General features: G+C 40.2%; 1 protein-coding gene across 13 annotated transcripts in view; it reads left to right on the top strand.

The window, feature by feature from the left end:
* LOC127965580 (interleukin-1 receptor type 2-like) overlaps positions 1 to 19,456 on the top strand; it is a 69,362-nt gene that overhangs the window by 36,091 nt on the left and 13,815 nt on the right. Inside the window, exons 1-5 of one of the 13 annotated variants that reach the window (XM_052566420.1) lie at positions 2,558 to 2,720; positions 3,646 to 3,783; positions 4,216 to 4,318; positions 16,578 to 16,708; positions 17,250 to 17,759. In XM_052566420.1, the coding sequence (XP_052422380.1) occupies positions 4,287 to 4,318; positions 16,578 to 16,708; positions 17,250 to 17,759 (673 nt within the window). In that variant the 5' untranslated portion in view covers positions 2,558 to 2,720; positions 3,646 to 3,783; positions 4,216 to 4,286. Of the gene's footprint in view, positions 1 to 2,557; positions 2,721 to 3,645; positions 3,784 to 4,215; positions 4,319 to 16,577; positions 16,709 to 17,238; positions 17,760 to 19,456 lie in introns of those variants that run through there. The other 12 variants (XM_052566424.1, XM_052566423.1, XM_052566422.1 and 9 more) reach the window with 12 other exon arrangements.

Below are 19,456 nucleotides of genomic sequence, written 5' to 3'. Positions count from 1 at the left end.
AGCCCAGTATTGTTTGCAGTTTCATCTGTAAGGCCCACCAGCCGTCAGTCATCGACTAAACCCGTATCTGCTTGGAATACAGACCTCTGAATATCTTCAGTGGTGAGTAGCGCATTAACAGCCCAGCCCTGTGAATACTCACCTGTGTATTGAACACTGTACTTACTTGAGAGCTAGAACCCCTGCACGCTAACAGCTCAGCCCTGTGAATACCCACCTGTGTATGGAACACTGTACTTACATTGAGAGCTAGAACCCCTGCACGCTAACAGCTCAGCCCTGTGAATACTTACCTGTGTATGGAACACTGTACTTACATTGAGAGCTAGAACCTCTGCACATTAACAGCCCAGCCCTGTGAATACTCACCTGTGTATTGAACACTGTACTTACTTGAGAGCTAGAACCCCTGCACGCTAAGAGCTCAGCCCTGTGAATACTTACCTGTGTATGGAACACTGTACTTACATTGAGAGCTAGAACCCCTGCACGCTAACAGCTCAGCCCTGTGAATACTTACCTGTGTATCGAACACTGTACTTACCTGAGAGCTAGAACCCCTGCACGCTAACAGCCCAGCCCTGTGAATACCCACCTGTGTATCGAACACTGTATTTACCTGAGAGCTAGAACCCCTGTACATTAACAGCCCAGCCCTGTGAATACTTACCTGTGTATTGAACGCTGTACTTACCTGAGAGCTAGAATCTCTGCACATTAACAGCCCAGCCCTGTGAATATCCACCTGTGTATTGAACACTGTACTTCCCTGAGAGCTAGAACCTCTGCACGCCGACAGCCCAGCCCTGTGAATACTTACCTGTGTATTGAACGCTGTACTTACCTAAGAGCAAGAACCTCTTCACATTAACAAGCCCAGCCCTGTGAATACCCACCTGTGTATTGAACACTGTACTTACTTGAGAGCTAGAACCCCTGCACGCTAACAGCCCAGCCCTTTGAATACTACCTGTGTATGGAACACTGTACTTACTTGAGAGCTAGAACCCCTGCACGCTAACAGCTTAGCCCTGTGAATACTCACCTGTGTATTGAACTCTGTATTTACCTGAGAGCTAGAACCCCTGCACGGTAACTGCCTAGCTCTTGCTTTAAACTTACCTGGAGTGGAGTCGGCGGGAAATTAAGGGCTGAAGTGGAGTGTTGTCGAGGAAGGGCTGAAGAGGAGTGTTCTTGAGACTGGAATCCGTATTTGTGGATAAAGAATAGTTCGAGTCATCATAGTTTTAAAGTTTCCTTACCCCTTTCCCCAAACTTTTAAATAAATAAAATTGTTAAATTTTAATCTTGGTTGTCCGTCCATTCATTGGGGTAGTTGTGGGACCTCCTCGAGGTGGAAGTTAGAGGGAGGAGCGAGACCCGTTAAATTGGTGGTCCGCTCTGGCCTGTGACAATTTTATTCGGACCCAGAAGCGCTAAACTCTCCTGCAGTGTGTGTTTCATTCGTCCTCGAAGCCGGAGCGCGCTCTCGCGCAAAAAAAAAAGTCATATCAGGAAACTCCTAATATGGACAACACCGTCCAGCTATAGCTATATGAAAACAGTTGTTTTGACAGAAGAACTGAAACTTTTGGAAACACGAAGACATTCATATACGATGGGAACAATATATGGTTTTTTAAGTAATCTCCAGCAGGTGATAAATACAGTAGCCTATATCAACAAAACAGTGCTAACTGACATAGATTTATTAGCCTATAGTATAGAGAATATTCTGTCTTATTATGTGATAAATAAGTGTTTGTAGTATATTTAAAAAAAAATCATTATTTTTTGTTATTGTCAAGCAGTTATAGATTTCTAAGCAAATTAAAAGCTAGAAATTAGAGAATAATTAAAGTTGCCTATAGTATCCACTACTAGTCACTAGTCACTACTAGTCTCTTCTGTTCACCAAGCCTGCATTTATTTGATCCAAAGTACAGCAAAACGGTAAACTGACATATTTTTAAATTTTAACATGTTTTAAATATTGATAATCAGCAAATCAGCCTATTAGAATGATTTGATTTTTTAAGGATGTGACACTAGACTGGAGTAATGATGCTGAACATTCACCTTTGATCACAGGAATAAATTACATATAAAAATATTTTCAAATAGAAAATAGTTATTTTAAATAGTAAAAACTTTTAAAACTTTTACTGTACGTGGGATCAAATAAATACAGGCTTGGTGACAGTGAGTAAGATTGCATAGCTGTGGGGCTTTTTGCCAAGTTGTTTTAATACACGTTGGAAAAAGATAAATACCTGGCTGACATTACATCAGGTATCCCACGAAATGCGAAATAAACTTCCAAAACCATCCAGAATGAAGTGATTTAAATTTTGGCATCCAAGGTTCTGAACTACTAAATAGTTCCAAAATATGTACAAAACATAAAAAATGAAGAAAACAAACACAACAATAACAAACAACCCTAACAATTGCCTTAAATATATGAAATTAAAACTATATGTAAGTGGTAGGAAATTAGGACCCAGTAGATACCACCTCGAAGCGCGGCATTACTCAGCCAGCTATTTAGGGTGACGTAGTCACAGAGCGATAAACTAAGCTGGTATTCCAACAGTGTGTCGGTACAGCGTGGGGAATGAAAGCACCAGGATCGATGGTTTAAACCAGTGCTGTTGTCGTTGCCTGAAGCTGGAGATTGGCCAGTGGACAAAACAGTTGTTCTGGGCAAATTGTTGCAGGTACCAAGTTAGATTTATGAAATGTGGTGAATGATTGTTAAAGCTTGGTATATTGATTTTGTATCTCCTGTCACAGTAAAATCATGAGATTGTGGTGAAGACGCATTGTGCAAACATTTGTTTGCTATTCAGGACGTCCAGTCACAGTTTTTCCTATTTAGTTTTAGCTATATAAACTGCCTACCATATTTTATACTAGTGTTTGCTGAACGCCCTAGAGGCATGTGAAGAGAGGGGAGAGATATCGGATTGTGTGTTTTACACTGTATGTTTGTTTTGTTGTTTTTTACTCTCTCCGATAACTTGTGTATACAATGTGAGGTTCTCTAATTGAAATACTAGGGTGATTGTGTAGTTTTCCAAAGAGACAAAAACACCTGTAGTGGTGTGTGTGTGAAGTGAAGAGGGGATATTGCTGTGAATCACGTGTGATCGATTTAATTGGGTTGTGTTACCTGTGTATTCTTAAATTATTTATTAAGAGTGACGTGTGGTGTGCTTTAAATTCTGACACGTCTCAGGAGGGAAACTCCGTGCCTGCCCTTAACCATTTGGTGTTTGGATTGAGGGAAGTTTCATAAAGTATAACAGTTGTCTTTTAAAGATTGTTTATATAATCTAACAATTGTAAAAATATAAATAAATGTATTTTTTTTCTGACATACCAGCTTCCATCTGCGTCCTTTAATTAGCGTGGCTTGCGTGAAACCAGGTGGCTCTTTTGAGCTGAAAATGTTATAATTGGATTTTATTTAATATAGAGAGTGTTAGACTCCTGAAGGCCACATATATAAATAGACATGTGAGATTAAAGCATTGAAGAACACCCCCCCCCCCCCCCACCTGGAATATAATTTGGCCCACCTTTCATCTCATATCTGGAGCCGGGCCTGTTACCTGCTATTGGATTTCTCCTTGTTTTCAGTGTCGCCACACGTGACAACGTCAGTGCTGTTTCCTACAAGGAGTGTATTTAAAAGGAAACCGCAGTGTGGATTCTTAGTCTTTCATTTCAGAAATTCTGTGAAGGCACGAGAGAAGTTTTGAAATCCTACGACACGAGGTAAGACACGACTGCTCTTCTTCTATTGTAGTCATTGCATTTGAGTTATTCTGTTTCAGAGTTTTATTCCTAGGCTATATTTGTATTTCTTTGATTTTTATAACTGAAACTTATTCCACATAACCGATTTTCTTTAGGGAAACCCCATCATGCTTTTCTTGAAGGATCATCATTCACATCTGCTCACAACATTTTAGTGTGAAATATTTCATTTTTGATCACACGTCATTTTACATGTAAATAGTTGTACTTGCTTGCCAACTGATACACCTTGCTTTCACTCGTACTGAAAACGGGAAATATGAGTTGTGTTTATGTTTCGTATTCCAATCTGTCAAGAGGGATGACGTCTGTGGGTGCGTTTTGTTTGACATTCTTGAATAGCGTATTACGAAAATGAAAATGAATGATCGTTTTTCATGTCTTTTCCAGGAAAGCACTTTAAACTTGCCAGACATTCAGTCATCAAAACCCGACATGATGGCGCCTTCTTTTTCTTTCCGATGGGTTTTACTCTCAGCTCTTTGGATTGCAGGTAAGAGTTAATTTCCACATCGCTTTGTCTATTTCTTTGTTGGCGACATGAAGAAATAATTTGCATTCTGTTGTGGCACGTTTATTGTGGTCGCTCTGTTAGCGTTCAGACAACGGGAAAGAATGAATAAAGGTGATGCTTTTTCAAAAAGGGAAAACTGTACATGTTTTTATCTCTGGTCGTGTATGGCGTTATTTCCCTGTCAAATGTCGAGAGCACATAATTGTAGCGCGAAAGTACATTAATATAGTGCGCGAGCGTCAATCTCTCTGCTCGGGCGCGGAATATAATGTGCGCGAGCGCGAATCTCTCTGCTCGCGCGCAGTGTTGCCAACTTCTTTCAATGGAAAGTAGCTAAACCGTGCTTGAAAAGTCACTAAATGCCGCTAGTTGACGTCATATGCTAATTAGCATATTCATGACGTAAGTGCGTCATATTATTTTGCCCTCTCTGTGCTCATGTACTGCATTTTAATGCAGCCAAAATTCTCAATAAAACGTTTTTCATTATTATATGTTAATGTTTCTGTTGTCTGACAATGGAATTAATATTATAATGACTGAAACGCGGTCCATTAATACATACCAGGTCTCAAAGATGTTAATCTCTGCTCTAAAATCCTATTCACGACATTATCTAATGAAATCACATACACATAAGATTAAGACAATGGTAGTACTGTGATTTTGGCTATACTTGTATGAGTCGGAAGTGTAAATTAGTTTGTTTGCTTGGTAGTGTTATAAGACACAAGTTGCCAGATCAGGGTGCTGACCCACCAAAGACTGTCCGATTAGAGACGATATGAAGATGCACTTTTCTGGGAATAACCCATTTATTGTCACCACTCAACAGATGGTTTGGTCGTGGTTGTGGTTTTTCTACAAAATATATAAACCAAAGACATAAACATAAATATACATAATATACATGATAATAGTAAAAATAAATTATAACAAAATGGCAATAACACAGCACAGTAAATTAAACTTGATAATTAAACATCAATATGAACATTATTTGCAAAAAGAAATGTAGAATACAAGGCAGGCTGTAATTCCTATATTATAAGCAGCGCACATTTGTAACTTGACACCCTATTAGAGCCAGGACGCCTATGAAGCGCCACTCAGTCTGAGCTACGAGAGCGCATGCGCTTAGAAAGTTATATTTTAACAGTATACTCGTTAGATATAAAGAAATGCAGCGAACCCTGTTTCAAACGGGAACTTAACTTGTACTGATAACAACATATGTTACTCTAGCACTCACCAGATATGTATATAAGCATATAAACAACGGGTTACAATGTTTACAATGTTACACGCGAATTATAAATGCACGCATACACATAGACATCGTTACCTCACGGACATATTAACTTGTATACAGACGTGAATAAATCTCTCATCGACTATATAATAAGCTATTCAAACTTACTTTTGCATTCACACACAACACTTTGTCCAAAAGGCGATCTTTAAACAGTCCAGAAACAATGATAATGCAGAAACTTAAGCCTTCGACCTGTATCCCCCATAGACAGTAAAAGAAATGGACACAGCGACCCCATTGGAACTCAATTGAGACAAATGAAGCCCAGTTTTAGCGTTTTTTAGCACTTCCGTTTCTGACGCGCAGACTCAAACGAAGCTTGACGACGTCAGCAACCTGTCTGCCAGATGTAAATCTTCTAGTAGCTGTGCGTGCAAACTGCCATCGTTAATCTTGCAGAGACGGCAAGCTTGAGCGGGGAGTTCTTTGTCGTGAGTGAGTGAGCAGGAGTAAGTACTGATTAATTATTTTGTATAGTATTTTAAAATGTAACGCCACTACGCCATATTAAGTTAATTGCCTGCGAGCTTCTCCACCTGTCTGTACGGTAATGCGACAGAGTCGAGTGGTTATGACGCAATCGTTAGCCTATTTTTTTACAAAAACTGTTTATACGGGGCCATAATGTAACATAGAAGGTAATGGAGCCCTTTATACATTGTCGTGTATCTTTAGAAATAAATAATGGACAAACAGAGTCTTTAAACGCCTCAGATGTAAAGTTATTCGCTGTCAAAGTGACGCCAAAATGAATGGGAGTCAATGGGAATGCTAACGCAAGTGAAGTTCTGCTAAAAGATGGCAGCCCCCACCTGACTTCAACTTCCGGTCGAGTTCCTTGCCCCTTGCTGCACTGATCTTCAGTCACTGTGAGGGCGGGGGTAATCACGTGGTCAAGGTTTCTGGACGCTAATTCGCTCAGGTGAAGTGGTCTGTGTATGTACATGTCTCAACATGTAGAAGGAGAGATTTAAATACAGTTAGAAAAATAGAAACCCATAGCCTTTTTTACATGAATCAACAAAATATCTTTTTTTAACTGAAAGTGCTGCTCCTCTCTGCTCGTTGAATAGAGCAGATGCAGAGAGAGAGAGAGGCGTGTGCACACGCTGGGAGAGAGAGCGAGAGAGAAAGCTCGTGCTGCAGTACCGGAGAGTCTCAGAGACTAAATAAGGTCTGTCAAAAAAAGTCGCTAGATTTGTCGCTAGTCTCTTTTTTGGAAAAAAGTCGCTGAGAGGGTCTGAAAAGTCACTAAATATAGCGACAAAGTCGCTAAGTTGGCAACACTGCGAGTCGCGCGCGGAATATAATGTGCGCGAGCGCAAATCTCTCTGCTCCCGCGCGGAATATAATGTGTGCGAGCGCAAATCTCTCTGTTCGTGTGCTGGAACTCGGCGCACGCTCTCAGATATGTGTTGTCTTGTAAGAATTTTCTCTGGGCTCGCTCAGAGAGTATGCCTGCACTTAAAACGTGTTCAGTGCAATCGCGAATCTCTTCTCTTCGCTTAAAGTAAGCGTGTATGTGCTTAGACTGCGTCCTGTGGGTTCGCGCATGGCCAACCAGTGTTGCCAACCTCTTTCTATGGAAAGTAGCTAAACCCTGCCTGAAAAGTCGCTAGATGACGTCATATGCTAATTAGCATATTCATGACGTAAGTGCAGTCTTATTATCTTTCCATTTCTGTGCTCATGTACTGCATTCTAAGGCAGCTAAAATTCTCAAAGGTTTTTTATTTTATATTTTAATGTTTCTGTTGTCCGACAACGCTAGATTTGTCACTAGGGTTTTGTCGCTATGGGGGTCTGAAAAGTCGCTAAATCAAGCGACAAAGTCGCTAAGCTGGCAACACTGCAAGTAGCCTACTCTTCTCTTCAATTTCTTTCTCTTTGCTCTTGGCATAAACGCTGTCAAAACGGCAACAACCAATCAGAAATAGGCTTCAACGACTGACCAATGAAAACGCGACATCGTACATGGAATCTTATTGGTTGATACTGAACCGCACATGGAACACATAGATACAGACGGTTGGTCTGGGAACGCCCCCGGGAACGCCCCGTCACGTGAATTTAGCCCATGGGGGAAAACATTGCCTTGGCGCCAATTGAAATAAACGGGACAGTCACGCCAAAGAGTTGCTGTGTCGTTTTCTGTACCTCCAATAAACTAACAAATTATGAATTGAAGTTCTACATCCTTCCTTATAAACATACAGAGCCGGAAAGGATTACAAAATGGCTACAAGCAATACGTTTTGAGGATGATCAAGGGAAGTTGTGGAATCCCAAGACTAAGCGTGTGTGTGTGTGTGTGTGTGTGTGTGTGTGCAGTCGGCATTTCATCACAGGAAGGCTATATTAAGATTGTGTTCATCATTAACGTTATCAAAACTGTGTAAGGTTGTTTCATGCATATATAATTAGCCTTATCATTCTACCTGAAGCAAAACTATGTAACGTTAGCCTAGTGTCGACCATAAACCCACTTAAAAAAGCATGTGGACACGTAACAACTTAGTTTTGTGTCAGAACTTTCATTCATAAATTCACCCCGTCTGTGTTTGCGAAACGATTGAGTCGCGGAATCCAGTCAAAAATAGAACTTGCTGTATAAAGCAGAACGTCACGGGATTTGGCCATTTTTTGAATGAACACATCTATATTAGGGCTGTAAAATGAATCAAATATCGATATGGACTAGTGTATATGAATATTAAAGTTAAAAGAGACTACAATTGTTCTACGTGTCTCTGGGAATGAGTGCCCAATATGTGCATTTTGCCATTCAGATACACACGATGCTCGCAGTGTTTTCCCCCACGCCGACTCCGCCCTCGCCGCGCCCCCAGCTATGACTAGATGCCGACTGTATCTATGGAATAAGTTCACTGAAGTTCAATCAAGACGATACATTTAACGTATTTAACATCAAAACAAATAAAACTGGTTACCTGAGATCGTGAATTCGGTGGATCCATCTCAGCTCGTCTTGATTGAACGTCAGTGAATTTATTCCATGTTATGATTGATGATCAGCTGACTTTCTCAGACCACATAAAACTTTCTGATCCTGCAGATTTGCTTTATTCAACATCAAGAAGATCAAGCCCTTTCTTTCAGAACAAGCTGCACAACTGCATAAAATTCAAGGCATTGATGTTTGCCTACAAAACTGGCTCTGCACCAATTTACCTAAATTTGTTACTTCAGACTTATGTGCCCTCTGGAAGCTTACATTCTTCAATTGAACACTCACTATTTTTATTCTACTCTTAAAAAATTTACTACTTTTCTAATATTTTTGTATGCTATTTTCTTTTCATTTATTATGCAATTGTGTGTGTGTGTGTATGTGTGTGTATATATGTGTGTGTGTGTGTGTGTGTAAAGACCTCGAACACAGCTTGCTCTATTCTTTTTTTTTTTCTATCTGTTTTCTTTTTATTTATTATATTATTTAAAAGCCCATGCTTCGTGTACTGTGTTAACCTTACTGAGACTTGTTATGGAACTTATATTTCATTGCTCTTTTTGTTGTTTTTGGTTGCTTCCACTGTCCTCATTTGAAAGTCGCTTTGGATAAAAGCGTCTGCTAAATGAATAAATGTAAATTTAATGTTCCATGTGCGGTTCAACATCAACCAATAAGATTCCATGTACTATGTCGTGTTTTCATTGGTCAGTCGTTGAAGCCTTTTTCTGATTGGTTGTTGCCGTTTTGACAGCGTTTATGCCAAGAGCAAAGAGAAAGAAATTGAAGAGAAGAGTACCGAGAAACCTCAGCGAGCAGAGAGAAAATTCTGGTCCCACTTTATATTAGGTGGCCTTAACTACTATGTACTTAAATAAAAAAATAAGTACAATGCACTTATTGTGTTCATATTGTGTTGTAAAACACTTTTGCTGCTATTGAGGTGGGATAGGCGTAAGGTTAGGGAGAGGGTTGGAGGTATGGGTAAATTTAAGGTTGGGTTAAGGTGTAAAGTATGGGTCAACAGTGTAATTATAAATTTAATTACAGAAATTAAATATAGATGTAATTACATGTAGTTTTTTTATATATAAGTACAATGTAAAAACATGTATGTATACAATAAGTACAATGTACTAAATTATTAATTAAAATGTAAGTACATAGTAGTTAAGGCCACTTAATATAAAGTGGGTCCAAAATTCTTACAAGAGCAATGTGTATCTGAGAGCGTGTGCTGAGTTCCAGCACGCGAACAGAGAGATTCGCGTTCCGTACATTATATTCCGCGCACGAGCAGAGAGAGATTCACGCTCGCCTATCATATTAATGTACTTTCGCGCTACAATTATGCGCTCTCGACATTTGACAGGGAAATAACGCCATAGTCGTGGAGTTAATATCTGTATCACACTGAGCGAATGCTTGATTGTTTTCCTTGGCTGCCACTCTTCCTAAATGTTCAACAAAACCAAATTAAATGCATGGACTCAGATTGATTTTTAAATAGACTTTACCCAGAAGATGTGGAGGTTTCGTTTGCAGTTGCTTCACTATACAATGACCTCGGTAGCGAGTTCTGAGCTGCAGTAATGGAACTTTGCAAAAACCACACAACTCAACGAACAACACTGCTTAAAATAAAGTCTCCCCACACAGCAAAAACTAATTGAAAAGACGTCAAAAGATGTCGTTTGCAGACGTCCAAACAACGCTAAAATTTAGTTGAAAAGTTCAAGTTGAAAAGACTTCTTTTCAAGCCTAATTACAACTGTGAATTCATTGATTTATATTTATTTTTCATATTCATAATTAGACAAAATAAGACGATTTGCAAGAGTTTATTGACACATGTATTGACACATTAAATACTCTTTTCATGTAAAAAAAAAAAAAAAACACTTTCTTGATGGCATCTTAAGCCTGCATTCGATTGTGAAATATACCTACAGAAATAATTGTTTTTTATGTGGATCCATTGTAAAATGTAATTTATCCCTTTAAACTGAATTTTAAACATCATTACTCCAGTCTTCAGTCAGTACATGATCTTCAGAAAACATTATAATATACTGATTTGCTGCTCAAGAAACATTTCTGATTATTATCAATGTTTAAAACAGTTGTGCTGCCCAATATTTTGTGGAAACCATTAAATGTATCAGTAGTTTTTTAATAGAACTTGCAAAAGAGCAGTTCAATTCAATTCAAGTTTATTTGTACAGCGTTTTTTACACTACAAATCGTTACAAAGCAACTTTACAGAAAATTAAGTTTCTACAATATTTAGTAGTAGCTTATAAGTGGTGACTGTCAGTTTGTGCATGTATGACTGGATTTTTCAGAAAAATTAATACAAGACGTAGTCAGCCAGATGATGAACATTATTAACATCAATTATTATATGATGCAGTCACACTTGTAGCAATATTTGTTAGTTCTGTTTGTTGATTCAGGGTCAGCATCATCTCTTCTCAGGTGTTCAAATTATAATCTACAAGATTCTGTGTACTGTTTTTGGTCCAATAATTAATATCTCTGTCTTATCCGAATTTAATTGGAGAAAATTATTGGTCATCCAATCTTTTACATTTTTAACACACTCTGTTAGCTAATTTAGAAGTTGAATCTGGTCTCGTTGAGATATATAGCTGAGTATCATCAGCATAACAGTGGAAGCTAATTCCATATTTTCTAATAATATTATCAAGGGGCAACATGTATAATGAAAATAGAAGGGGACCTAGGACGGATCCTTGTGGCACTCCATATTTTACTGGTGATAAATGAGATGACTCACCATTTAAATAAACAAAGTGGTAGCGATCGGACAGGTAGGATCTAAACCATCTTAGCTGCCCTTCAATACCTGTATAGTTTTGTAATTGATTAATCTATCGATGAGTATGTCATGATCTATGGTGTCGAATGCAGCACTAAGATCAAGTAAAACTAGCAATGAGATGCAGCCTTTATCTGACGCAAGAAGCAGGTCATTTGTAATTTTAACAAGTGCAGTTTCTGTGCTATGGTGTTCTCCTGAGGAAAGAGTGCATTGTTCTGATTCATCCGGGAACTTTACTCAACTTGACTGAGTACTCACCTTTTGTGTTCATCTAGAAACTAAACCAGTTTCTCTCTTTATGGTGAAAGTCTTCGTACAGATAATTTTTTTGCAGTAAGGAGCTCAATTGAGCAGACACAACTTTTTCTAAAATTTTAGACATAAATGGAAGATTTGAAATAGGCCTATAATTTGCCAGTTCATTGGGATCTAGTTTTGGTTTCTTAATAAGAGGCTTGATAACCGCCAGCTTGAATGGTTTTGGGATGTGACCTAAAGATATCGACAAGGTAATGATATTGAGAAGCGGTTCTTCGGCTATAGGTAACACCTCTTTCAGTAATTTAGTAGGTACAGGATCTAATAAACATGTTGCTGGTTTAGATACAGTGATAAGTTTATTTAGCTCTTCCTGTCCTATAGTTGTAAAGCACTGCAGTTTATCTTTGGGTGCGATGAATGAAACTGAAGTGTTAGATGCTGTAGAATCTACATTCGCTATTGTATTTCTAATGTTATCTATTTTATCAGTGAAGAAATTCATAAAGTCATTACTATTAAACGTTGATGGAATATTTGAATCAGGTGGCATCTGGTAATTTGTTAATTTAGCCACTGTGCTAAATAAAAACCTTGGAGTACGTTTTTCTCTAACGTTTTTCAATTTGATGGGGGCAAGAGCTTCTAATGTATTAGAGAAAATAGTGCCCATGTTGCCAGTAATTGTGTCTAGTTCATGTGTATTTTTTGGGTACAAATAGCAGTTGAGATAGCAGGTTATTTGCGAATCTGTCTTTGGTGGCTGGAACAATAGTTCTGCCCAGACGGTAACGCTGAGACATATAGTTAATATCAGTGATACGCAGCATGCATGATACAAGGAAATGGTCAGTAACATCATCACTTTTGAGCTATGATATATAGATCAGTAAGGTCGATTTCATGTGATATAATTAAATCTAGTGTATTTAGAGTTTATAGAGTATAGAGTTTATTAGGTCAGTAAACGCAAGTCCTAATGCATCATTTGAATTATCAACGTGAATATTAAAATCTCACATGATTAGCACCTTACCATTGTCTAGTTACAACTGTAACTAGAAGGTCTGAGAGGAAATCTGCAAATTCTTTTAGGAATTCTGTATACGGCCCTGGTGGTCTATACACAGTAGCCAGAGCAAGAGATACATTCGATTTATTTTGCATGTCTGACAGTGTAACATTAAGCAAAAGTATTTTGAATGAGTTACTGTAAACCTGTATCCTGTTTTCTGAGTAACAATGAGAATATCACTATATATTGTTGCAACACCTCCGCCACGACCAGTCTGACGGGGCTCATGCTTATAACAGTAGTTTGGTGGAGTAGACTCATTTAGACTAAAATAATCATTTGGTTTTAGCCAGGTTTCAGTCAAGCAGAGTATATCAAAACTAGTATATGTGTTATAATTTCATTTACAATAACTGCTTTGGGTGTGAGTGATCTAATATTTATGAGCCCACACATTAAAAATAGTTTTTGTTCATTTACTTTACATGTTTCTGGTTTAATCACGATAAGATTTTTTTCTAGATCCTATATTATATTTCTATTTTGACCTCACTATTCGGGGAACAGACACAGTCTTAATAGTTTTTACAGCGTAAGTACTTTTATCATTTAAGCGGGTGGAACAAAAGTCATCATAATAGTTATTTGAGAATTGTCTTGTTGGTCACATGGAGCGAAGTGTCCTGGAGATGTCTTCTGAGAGCAGCTCCGCTCCGACTCTGCTGGGGTGCAATCCATCAGTGCGAAACAGCCTAGGATGCTCCCAGAAAAGATTCCATTTATTAACAAATAGCAGTTTCTGTTCTTTACATTATGACAACAACCATTCATTTAAAGCAACAAGTCTCCGATGATCACTGCGTAGTGTCCCATCTCACGGAGGGGAGCGAAGCAGTTCCAGGTGGAGATCTCGAAGACCGGAGGGGGAGAATTCGTCGCCCGGGGCCTGGCTAGTGTCCTCCGCTGTGGATGCACACAGGGTCCGTGGTGTCCCGGCACTGGAGTGAAGGACATCTGGGAAGATCGTGTCCTGGGTACACCGGGCCTGTGCAGAGAAACAAACGGATTAGATGTGGTGGGACCATTAACAGAACGCTGTATACTTACCCCGGACTTGTGAGCATCAGCCTGGGATGATTCCAGCACGGCTCTCCGCTCTCTCAGCTGGGACTGCCTCACCTCCAGGTCACGAATCTGCTTCTCCACAGCCTCGAGCTCGAGCTGCATTCGGAACGTGTCCTCACCTGCAATCAAAGGTAGACATTCATCCGCCATTAAAGCAAGTAACAGTGAGTACCGCAGTGGTAATGTGTGTGAATAGAGTATTAGCAATGCAGCAACCACGCTGTTGATGCTAATGGGCTATAAGCTAATAGCGGACCCAGGAGAGACATTGAGAGCATAGGCCGTAATTTAGATATATTTTTGAGATGGAAAAATGCAGTTTTACAAATGCTAGAAATGTGGCTTTCTAAGGAAAGATTGCGATCAAATAGCACACCTAAGTTCCTAACTGATGACGAAGAATTGACAGAGCAACCATCAAGTCTTAGACAGTGTTCTAGGTTATTACAAGCGGAGTTTTTAGGTCCTATAATTAACACCTCTGTTTTTTTCAGAATTTAGCAGTAAGAAATTACTCTTCATCAAGTTTTTTATATCGACTATGCATTCCATTAGTTTTTCAAATTGGTTATTAGTTTCACCAGGCCGCGAAGAAATATAGAGCTGAGTATCATCAGCATAACAGTAAAAGCTAACACCATGTTTCCTGATGATATCTCCCAAGGGTAACATATAAAGCGTGAAGAGTAGCGGTCCTAGTACTGAGCCTTGAGGTACTCCATACTGCACTTTTGATCTATATGATACATCTTCATTCACTTTATTTCACTGTTACTTTCCTGCCAAGCAAAACGAAATACCTCTAGTTTTGTTTTCCTCCAGCTGCGCTCCATTTTTCGGGCTGCTCTCTTTAGGGTGCGAGTATGCTCATTATACCATGGTATCAAACTGTTTTCCTTAACCTTCCTTAAGCGTAAAGGAGCAACTTTATTTAAAGTGCTAAAAAGAGAGAGTCCATAGTTTGTTACATCATCAAGTTGTTCTGAGATTTTGGATATGCTAAGGAATTTGGATACATCAGGAAGATAACTTAAAAAGCAGTTTTTTGTGGTAGAAGTTATGGTTCTTCCATACTTGTAACAAGAAGTAGAATTTACAATTTTGGCTATATGAAGTTTGCACAGAACTAAATAATGATCTGAGATATCATCACTTGGCTGAATAATTTCAACACTATCAACATCAATTCCATGTAACAGTATTAAATCTAAAGTATAATTTCGACAATGAGTAGGTCCTGAAACGTGTTGTCTAACACCAATAGAGTTCAGAATGTCTATAAATGCTGACCCCAATGTATCTTTTTCATTATCAACATGGATATTAAAATCACCAACTATTAAAACTTTAGCTGCAGCCAGAACTAACTCAGATGTAAAATCACCAAACTCTTTAATAAAGTCTGTATGGTGCCCTGGTGGCCTGTATACAGTAGCCTGTACAAACATAACGGGTTTTATCATTCAGCCCGGTTGTATTGATGATTTAGGGAATTAAAAATCTCCAAGATTGTTTGAAATAATGATTCAATCCATTTCAAACAACTGTTAAAAAAAGGAAACTTAAAATGGACTTGAGAAAAGGCCATTGGTGTGTTTTTTAGTGAACGTAACCGACACAGGCTAGGCGGCACTAGGCAGGCATAATTAAAGGCTATAGGGCCATTACAAATTTATTGGACAGGAAAACAAGTCAATCAACATTTTTGGTGTCCAAAGTAGAGCGTTTTTTATTCACTGTATGTCCAGCTGTTGAGAAGACGCGCTCCAACTGCACTGATGTCCCAGGGACACTCAGGTACAGCCGCGCAAGGTGGGGGTATCGCTGTCAGCTTGCAATGGTCCTTTTCATAACTCAGAATCTCCTGTAACTAGATGCACGAATGAGGCGAATTCGCGTCTACCGTGCCGCGAGAGACTTAACATTGAAATCATTCATGCCAGATGCTCTATTCACGTTTGGTGTGAAAGCAGCATGGTTGCTTTCGACGTCACTGGGTCTTATAGGCATGCAAAATTACTGGTATTTTCTGTCTAGCTTTCGCAACACATACTGCACTTTCGGAATTCTTTATTTTCTTTTTCTGCTTGTTTGTGAGTTTTGTTACATCTATATTTGGTTAAAATCGATTCCCTATTTTCATTTTCAAAACTTTTTTCGGTTGGTCCGATCGATTTTGCAATCGATTTTCTAACTAAAAGTGACTGCCCTAAAATAAATCCATCATTTCTGTATAAACATAATTTTTCAAGACCATAAATCTTGGAAACAGTGACCAATTATAACCACAATAGAACAACCAAACATGTAAATTCTGTCTTTAATTACTTACCTTCATGTTGCTCCAAACCCATAAGACCCTTTTGTGCAGAACATAAATGAAGATATTTTTTTAAAAGAACAATATTCAGAAATTATGTATCCCCAACTTATTTTTACAAAAGTACCATGTGATGGCCATCTCTCACGCCAAAAAAACACTTATGCTTCATAGTGCTCTCATGAATGTGTTATTTTATAAATAGATTTAAAAAAAAAATTCTCAGATTTCATTAAAAAGTTCTAAATTTTTGCTCCAAAAATGAGTAAAAGTCTGGCTTGGAACAACATGAAGGTGAGTGATAAATGTTTGATTTAACATTCACTTTAGATGAATGGGTTCCCTCAAGAGCACCAAAAGATCTCCTGCCTGATCTCTGATCTATACAGAGTCGAGTCAGGTTCCAGTGGACCCTCCAGAGTCGAGTCAGGTTCCAGTGGACCCTCCAGAGTCGAGTCAGGTTCCAGTGGACCCTCCAGAGTCGAGTCAGGTTCCAGTGGACCCTCCAGAGTCGAGTCAGGTTCCAGTGGACCCTCCAGTGTCATGATCCTGCCCTCGTGTCCTTGATTTTTCCTAGTCTTGAGGCAGGATCATGACAGACCCTTGTTTTGTGTACAAGCGCATGGCCTTGTCTTTGGGCCATGTGCTTGTGTTGTCTCGTTCCCTTGCCCCGCCCCCCTTGTTAACCTAGTCGTGTCTTGATTGTCCTATCTGTAACACCTGTCGTGTCTTGATTAGTACCCCTATTTAGATCTCCTAGTGTGCTCTGTCTTGCGTCGGTTCATTGTCATTGAGATTTGTACCTGTGATTGTTCCACTCTGTGATTGTTCCTTAAAGAAGTGTTTGTATTACCGTGAGTGTTTGTTTATAGTTAGTATTTAGAGTCCTTGTTTATCTTGTTAGTCCAGTCCTGTTTTAGTTATTTAGTCTTTACCTTGCTCCGTGTTTTCCCCCTCGTGGGTTTTGTTTTCCCCTTTTTGTAATAAACCCTTTGTTTGAGAATCCCTGTCTGCACCTGAGTTCCTCCCTTACCAATACCTGACATCCAGAGTCGAGTCAGGTTCCAGTGGACCCTCCAGAGTCGAGTCAGGTTCCAGTGGACCCTCCAGAGTCGAGTCAGGTTCCAGTGGACCCTCCAGAGTCGAGTCAGGTTCCAGTGGACCCTCCAGAGTCGAGTCAGGTTCCAGTGGACCCTCCAGAGTCGAGTCAGGTTCCAGTGGACCCTCCAGAGTCGAGTCAGGTTCCAGTGGACCCTCCAGAGTCGAGTCAGGTTCCAGTGGACCCTCCAGAGTCGAGTCAGGTTCCAGTGGACCCTCCAGAGTCGAGTCAGGTTCCAGTGGACCCTCCAGAGTCGAGTCAGGTTCCAGTGGACCCTCCAGAGTCGAGTCAGGTTCCAGTGGACCCTCCAGAGTCGAGTCAGGTTCCAGTGGACCCTCCAGAGTCGAGTCAGGTTCCAGTGGACCCTCCAGAGTCGAGTCAGGTTCCAGTGGACCCTCCAGAGTCGAGTCAGGTTCCAGTGGACCCTCCAGAGTCGAGTCAGGTTCCAGTGGACCCTCCAGAGTCGAGTCAGGTTCCAGTAGACCCTCCAGAGTCGAGTCAGGTTCCAGTGGACCCTCCAGAGTCAGGGCTAGTCACCATTGACCTTCAAGGACAGAGTCAAGTCACTGGGGTCTTCATGGGAGAATTCAAGTCACCAGTGATCGTTATGAAACAAATTCAAGTCACCAATGATCTTCATGAACAAATGCAAGTCACAAATAATCTTCATGAGCAGAGTCAAGTCAGCACCGATCTTTTGCAATCCAGGATAACCACCATGGGATTACCAGAGTCTCGTTACTTCTCTGTGGAACTACCAGAGCCTCTCCACGTGTCTGATGAACTACCAGAGCCTCCCCACGTGTCTGATGAACTACCAGAACCATTTCACGTCTCTGCTGAACTACCAGAGTCTCTCCTCGCCTCTGGTGGTCTTCTTCTCTGCCCTGGGGGGCTGCTGTTCTGAGAGCACGGATGTAGTGGTCTTCTGCTCCGCCCTGGTGGGCGTCAAGCTATGTCCTTCCTGGACTTGGTATTTTTTGTTTTGTTTTTTGTCTTCTGTCTGTTTTCCAACTATGGACCTGGCCCTCCGTCCCTCCCCCTGATCCTCCACCGGTCCACCTCCCTCCTGGGTTTCTTGTCTGTGTCTTTCTTTCTGTTTCCCTCTTGGACCTGGCCCTCCATCCCTCCCCTTGATCCTCCACCGGTCCACCTCCCTCCTGGACTCCTTGTTTTGTGTTGTACTTCTCTTGTCTCTGTTTCCCCATTTTACTTGGTCGTCTTGCTTCTGTTTACCCATTTTTACCTGGTCCTCTTGTCTCTGTTTTCCCCATTTAACTGGCCCTCAGTACCTCCCCCTGGTCCTCCGCCGCTTCACCTCCCTCCGGGTCTCTTTGTGTTTTTGGTCTTCTATTGGGGTCGGGTGGAGCATCTGGCAGCTGCTCCGTGGAAGAGGGGGTAATGTCACGCTGTCCAGTTTCCCTGGGTGTCCTGTTTCCCTGGGTGTCCACTAGTGGGCTCACTTCCCCTTAGGCACTTCACCGTAGCCACAAGTAATCCATTAGTCTTGTCCGGTCATCACAGTAATTGCACTCCTGCTAATTGCACGAGGTGCCTTCACTTAATTGTCATTAGCCTCCCTAAATTTACCAGTCTTTTCATGTCGTCTGTATGGAGTCCTTACCTTTCGTGTTTCCAGTCTTCTCGTCCTCCGAGATTCTTGATTGTCTTCTCGTCCTTCGAGACCCCTTGTTTTCCACTTCCCTTTCCTGTCCCTTTGCTTTGTTTATTTGTTTTGAACTGTCTTTTTGATTTTGACCTTGGCTTGTGTTTTCGACCACGATTTGGATTACCCTTTAATAAAGAACATCTGCGATTGGATCTACTCTCTCCTGTGTGTCACTGAACACGATCGTCACACAGTTTTCAGCTGCTTTTCCATTGTGACTTCCTCTGCTCCAGTTCAGCACGTGCACCCATTAAAACATGTAGAAGTCAAGTATTTTCAAAATATATTTAACAGTGCTTCAGATATGTCAGATGTCTTATTTATTTCTTCACTAGCTATATTTATATTATTTACTATGTGGTCCGGAAAAAAAAAATCTGCTAATTTTTGACTACATTAGATGGACCAAAAGTCCAGTTTTCTACATCTAATTTTGGGCTAAATTTGGACTAAATCAGATGGATGTTAAACGTCGACTATATTTTGACCAAATCCGACCG

Source organism: Carassius gibelio, chromosome B9, assembly GCF_023724105.1.
Source record: "Carassius gibelio isolate Cgi1373 ecotype wild population from Czech Republic chromosome B9, carGib1.2-hapl.c, whole genome shotgun sequence".
NCBI lineage: Eukaryota > Metazoa > Chordata > Actinopteri > Cypriniformes > Cyprinidae > Carassius > Carassius gibelio.
The sequence above is the reverse complement of the archived record's forward strand: the minus strand, read 5'-3'. Positions and strand labels throughout refer to the sequence as shown.